The 6,095-nt window shown below is 45.0% G+C and overlaps 1 protein-coding gene across 1 annotated transcript in view; it reads left to right on the top strand.

Annotated features, from left to right (window-relative positions):
- Positions 1-1,798: 1,798 nt before the first annotated feature.
- The window catches only part of Mtor (mechanistic target of rapamycin kinase), a 128,350-nt gene continuing 124,053 nt past the window's right edge, over positions 1,799-6,095 (top strand). Inside the window, exons 1-3 of the mRNA XM_023699389.1 lie at positions 1,799-1,894; positions 4,903-5,078; positions 5,910-6,018. Of these exons, the coding sequence (XP_023555157.1) occupies positions 4,917-5,078; positions 5,910-6,018 (271 nt within the window). The 5' untranslated portion in view covers positions 1,799-1,894; positions 4,903-4,916. The remainder of the gene's footprint in view (positions 1,895-4,902; positions 5,079-5,909; positions 6,019-6,095) is intronic.

Below are 6,095 nucleotides of genomic sequence, written 5' to 3'. Positions count from 1 at the left end.
AAAAAAATAAAATTTTTTTGTAGTGTCCAGGGTCTAACCCTGGTCCTCAAGCTTAAAACTTCAGGCCTAGAAAAAATTTAATGATTAATAAAATGTTAGCCAGATGTGGTGACCCATGGATGTAATCCCAGCATTCTGAGAGGGTGAACAAAGAGGATCACAAGTTGGAGCCTAGTCTGAGCAATTAAATAAGATTCTGCCTCAAAATAAAACAAAATTAAGAAAGTTGGGGTTATATATTTTAGTACCAAGGCTCTGTGCTCAAACCCCAATACCACAAAATAAAGAGATACAGATAGAGGTAGAGATAGAGATATTGAAGCCCCAAGAGGTGTGTGTGAGTGTGTGTGTGTGTGTGTGTGTGTGTGGTGTGTGTGGTGGAGCATGACTAATCCCAGCTAGATGGGAGGCTGAGAGAGGAGGACTGCAAGTAGAAGCCAGCAATGAGCAATTTATCAAGACCCTGTCTCAAAACAAAAACCAGGGACTGGGGAGATAGCTGAGTGGAATAAGTGCTTGCCTGGCTAGGCTAGCACAAGGTCCTGAGTTTGATCCCTGGTACCACCAAAACACTAAACCAGACAAAAAAAAAACAAAACCCAGTCTGAGATGTAGCTCACCTACGCTGGGGTTCAGTCCCCATTACTGCAAACAAACATCAGTTGTTTTGTTAGCCACTACCAAATATTAGGAAGCGTCTTCAATATAACATTTAGACCTGTAAACTTTTAACATTATTTTTATTGTATGAGTAACTCATTAGTAACTCAATAACAATGTTTTAAAAAAAAATGCCTTCCCTAAATCTCATTATATTTTGTGTATTTTCCCATTTAAATAGACACATAAATATATACATATTTAAAGGGTTATATTATGCTTACGTTATTGTATATTTGTATTTTTAAAGTTTTCAGCGTTTTCCTTCTTTAATAAATTGGGAAACTTTTTCTTCTTAGCAAATGTTGTCCTATATTATTGTTGTTACTGGCTACATACACTTTCCTTAATAAGACTGAATCATATTCTTATTGCTGTTTCATTTTTTAAATTTATTTATTTTTGCGGCACCGGGGATTGAACTCAGGACCCTGTGCTTGCCAGGCAGGCGCTTATTCTACTGAGCTATCTCCCTGGCCAAGACCAAATCATATTCTATTTGGATTACTAATGAAGGAAACTTAATAAAGTCCAATGTTTATTATAACAGTCGCACTGTTAAAGAGACATAACCAAATTCCATTTTGCTATTGATTTTGAGGAAGAATTTTTTTTTTAAGCGATGGTACTTTAAATGTTTTATTTGTAAATAGCTCTTTTAGTTAAAACTGGGCGGTGGTTTCTCGAAAATAAGATCCTGAGCTAATTTGGGGGAAGGCTAACAAACCATTTTCAGATGCATACTAAATTAAAGAAAACTGAAATCACGGTTCGCTATTGCGCGCTCCTTCAGCAGTAGACGCGACGAACATCCCGCTCTTGGTCCCATTCTTAGGTACCAGACCGCGAACAGCCTAGACACAGAGGGGAATCCTAGTAGCGATGCACCGGATGTGTGCGTGGAAGTGACTGAAGTCAACTCAGGACTGATTGGTTCTTCCGAGCGAGCCTAAACCTCCTTTCGCCTGCCACTGGCCGCATGGTTTGTCTATTTGAACAGTCCCCGCCCCCTAGAGAAGCCGGGTCCTGGAGCTTCACTTCTCCTTTATTACTATTGGTCTGTTTTTCAGTCCATCTTTTTAGTCTATTCGCTGATTGGTCCCCCGGTCTGGAAGCCCGCCCTACCTCCCGCCCGGCTTAGAGGGCAGCGGGGAAAGCGGGTGGCGGGGCCGGGGCCTGAAGTGGTGGTGACGGCGCTGGCGGCGGCAGCTGAGGCGTTGGCCGAAGCCGCGCGGTGAGTCTGGGACCTGGCACCGACCCCTCCAAGGCGGAGGAATATCCAGACTCACAGCCAGCCTGGTCCGTGGTGGGGGGCCTCGGGGAAGCCGCCGGTCTGGAACGTGGAGTCCCCTCAGTACCGGCCCCACGACCCGGGCGCACAGGGAGCCCTTGACGCCCACTCTGGAGGCGACGCCCACCTCCCCGGAACCCAGGAGCCTCCCGGTCCTCCTCCCTCCAGGAGGCCGTGCGACCCGGGCGCCTTGGAGGCCGGCCCCTCAGTGCCCCTACTGCCTTGGCGCCTTGGGGTCTCCTTCCCCGTCGCACGCACACATCGGGGCCACCTAGAAATGGTAGAACCTGCCTTGAGCAGCGCCGCACTGGGTGTCACTCCACCCTGGAGACCTCCGAGAGCTCGTGCCTGGCGCTGAGCTCGCCTCCATCCTTGGGGTTCGCTTTTTCTGCGTGGTCCACGCCCACGACCCTGGTTTGAACCACCCAACTTTAAGCTGTTACCAACACCCTCGGGATATTTGGCTTCCAGAGCTTGCATTGAATTCAGCCTGAAAGAGATAAATGGCTATTTTAGACTCCTACACGAGGGTAGTTTTCCTTACAGAAATCCCTAGGTTTCCTCTCCCTAAGAAGCATTTCCTTCTAGTGTTTTTTTCATCACTGGAGTCATTTAAAGCTTCTCAAAACCTTGGTTTAATGCCAGTGTCGCACGAATTCATTCGTAAAAAGTTTTGAGAAATCTTTTTGTTTTGTTTTGTAGTGTGATCTGGACATGTTGCGGAGTGATTTGAGCCCTTTTATGGTCACTTCATTGTGGTAGACTGATTATTTCTACTTCCTGTGTCTCATAAGCTCATTGAGGGAAGGAGTAGAATACGGTTAGGAAGTGAATGATCTCAGAAACGAATTGGTCTTTTCGTGGCTCATATTTGAAGTACAAGTATCCCATAGTTTTCGTGGAAGGCTTGTTTCAGGACTCTAGCTGGGCATTGTGGCACGTGCCTGTGATCCCAAAACTTGGGGAGGCTGAGCCAAGAGGATCCCTGCAAGTTTGAGGCCAGCCTTGGATACGTAGAGAGCTTGAGGCCAGCCTGAACTATATAGCAAGACCTTGCCTCCAAAAACTAGCACTACCACCCTCAAATCCAGGACTTGCCTCCCATACCAAAACCTGTAGGTGCTTAAATCCCTCATAGAAAATGGCTTAAAAACTTGCATATAACCTATGTAGGTCTTCTTATATACCTTAACTCATCTCTAGATTATTTAGAATACTTACTGCTATGTAAATGCTGTGTGAGTAATTGTATTTAGCAAATAATGAGTCTCTATATGTTCAATACAAAGATTTTTTTTTTCCAAAATATTTTCCATTGACAGAAAATATTTTGTACAGAAGCCACAGATGTCTCGGAAGACTGACTTCCTACTACTATTCAAAACAGCTGTATTGCCCAGAACAGTATCTCGCAGCCACCTGTGCCTGTAGGGCATTTCAAGTGGGACTTATCCCAGCTGAGATTGCTATGGATATAAAGTGCACACTAGCTGGGTGTGGGAGTGCACACCTATTTTAATCCCAATTATCTAAAAGGCTGAGGCAAAGGGATCACAAGTTCAAGGCTAACCTAGGTCACAGTGTGACCCTGACACAAAATCAAAACAATCTGATGAAAGGCTGGGATGTAGTTCAGTGGTAGAGTGCTTGCCTAGCCTGTGTGAGGCCCTGAGTTCAGTCCCTAGTACTGCCAAAATAAAAGGCAGTATATAATTTTTTAATTGATATGTGTGAAAACAATCTTTTGGATATATTAGATTAAATTTAAGAATATATATGTGTGTGTGTATATATATATATATTTTTTTTTTTTTTTTAATGAATTTAGGACAGGGTCTCACTACGTAGATTGGACTCATAGTGATTCTCCTGTTTTCAGCCTCCCAAGTGTTGGGATTATAGACATGTACCACCATGCCCTATCTCAATCACCATCTCAATATGCTCTGGGGGCAGGGCTTGCATGGTGTTCTGGGGATTGAACCCCAGCCGCTGCACTCCGCCAAAGCAGGCGCTTCAGTCTGCTGAGCTATCTGGACGGGCCAAATAAAATATATTAATTTTGCCCTTTTTAATTTTTTTTTTTTTTTTTTTGGTGGAACTGGGGATTGTGTTGTTTTTGAGACAGGTTGTTGGTCTGTTCTATCCTGGCCTTGAACTCACTGTGTAGCCCAAGCTGTACTTCATCCCGCTGCCTTAGCCTCCTGAATGCTGGGATTATAGGCGTGCACCACCTTTTTTTATCTTCTTGAATATGGCCACTAGAAAATTTAAATTTTTTGGTACTGGGATTTGAACTCAGAACCTCATGCTTGCCGGGCAGGCACTGTGTCATTGAGCTATATCCCCAGCCCAAACAAATTTAGAATTATATCTGTGGTTTACGTTTCTAGACTAGATAGTGCTGAAGAATAACAGTCTTCCCCTTTAAATTGAGCTCCTGGAGGAAAGGAGCAGTCTTAGTCATTTTTAATTCTCTCCCTACTTCCCCCCTCTGGTACCTGGCACTGTGCTGTTACATACTGGTAGTTACAGTAATTAACAGCTAACAGTGATTGAGAACTTCCTATGGACCCATTAGTGCATAAACATTTTCGAATGTTTATCAGCTCCTTTCACCCTCACCTCAGTTCCCGAGTTACTGGGATCTTCTTGTTGTAGTTGAGCAAACTAAGGAATTTTATTTCTCTTCCTCAAGGTGTGCAGCCGTAGAATATTCAAACCCAGGTGTCTAGTTCCCAGCTCACAGTTTGTCCCCGTCTAGCTCTCTGTCTCTTTTAAACATCTTCCATCACTAAATTAATCTAGACTTCCTGTGAGCTCCTCAATGAGACCGCTCAGCTTTTACAAAATTGCCTGAGATGAGTAGAGATCGGTGTTGAGGATCTAGGGCTATAAATTTATCACTGTAATATGTTACCTGGAATATTAAACAAAGCTTCTCTCCAAAGAAGCCCAAAGCAAGATGCTGGGAACTGGACCTGCTGCCGCCACCGCAGCTGCAGCCACCTCTAGCAACGTGAGCGTCTTGCAGCAGTTTGCCAGTGGCCTGAAGAGCCGGAATGAGGAGACCAGGGCCAAAGCCGCGAAGGAGCTCCAGCACTATGTCACCATGGAGCTGCGAGAGGTGGAGCTTGGGTGATTTGGGGCCAGTCACTGTGGGGCATTTGGGCTAACCACACCATCACTCAGCTAAGTGAGAACTTTTATTTTTAGAATGCACACATCTTCTCACATCTGTAGAAGGTGCAGATTGCTTTGCAGTGGCTCCATGTTTCTGTGTCCCTTACACTAATGGTCACATTTTAAGAGTCAGTATAGACTCAGCTGTTTCTTTGAATTTTTCCCTTTTTGTCTCCACCGTGCCCCAGCCTCCTAAATCTTTCTGTCTGATAACAGTGACGGGGTTAGGTTTGGAGGACTGGTATCCTGGGCTCTTCTAAGTAGATTTGAGGGCAGAGACTGCCCTGTGCATCATGTGTCCATGGTACTAGGGAGTGCATGGGACAGCACTTTGTCTGCTCTGAAGTAGAGAATCACTAAGTATTATAGCTCCTTTTTTTTTTTTTTTTTTGCGGAACTGGGGATTGAACTCAGGCTTTTGCGCTTGCCAGGGAAGCGCTTATTCCACTGAGCCATCTCCCCGGCCCCTGTATTATAGCTCTTAAGTGGATGAGCTGTGAGTTTAGCTGCTGTACCCTTTGAAACTATGGAAGCGGGCAGTAGCTTTGTCCTTGATTAGTACTATCTTCTGCCTCTCAGTTCCTAATCCTGAGGTGCCCACTGCCACCACCAGCAGGGAGATGTTAGCAGTTGTTCTTTGTTGGGATTTTTGTTCGTTTTGTTTTGTGGTACCGGGTATTGAATTTGGAGCCTTGTCCTTGTCAGGTAGGCGCTTACGCCGCTGAGCTATATCCCCGGCCCGTTAGCAGTTGTTCTGAGTGTGTCTTCTTTGCAGATGAGTCAAGAGGAGTCTACTCGCTTCTATGATCAGCTGAACCATCACATTTTTGAGTTGGTTTCCAGCTCGGATGCCAATGAGAGGAAAGGTGGCATCTTGGCGATCGGTAAGATAGTCTCTGGTTACCATAACAACTAGGAATAAAGGGCCACGCTGTCTAGACGTGCTGATGCACACCTGCAA

This window comes from Octodon degus, unplaced genomic scaffold, assembly GCF_000260255.1.
Source record: "Octodon degus isolate 3935 unplaced genomic scaffold, OctDeg1.0 scaffold00113, whole genome shotgun sequence".
NCBI classification, from domain to species: domain Eukaryota; kingdom Metazoa; phylum Chordata; class Mammalia; order Rodentia; family Octodontidae; genus Octodon; species Octodon degus.
This window is presented reverse-complemented; position numbering and strand designations above follow the sequence as displayed.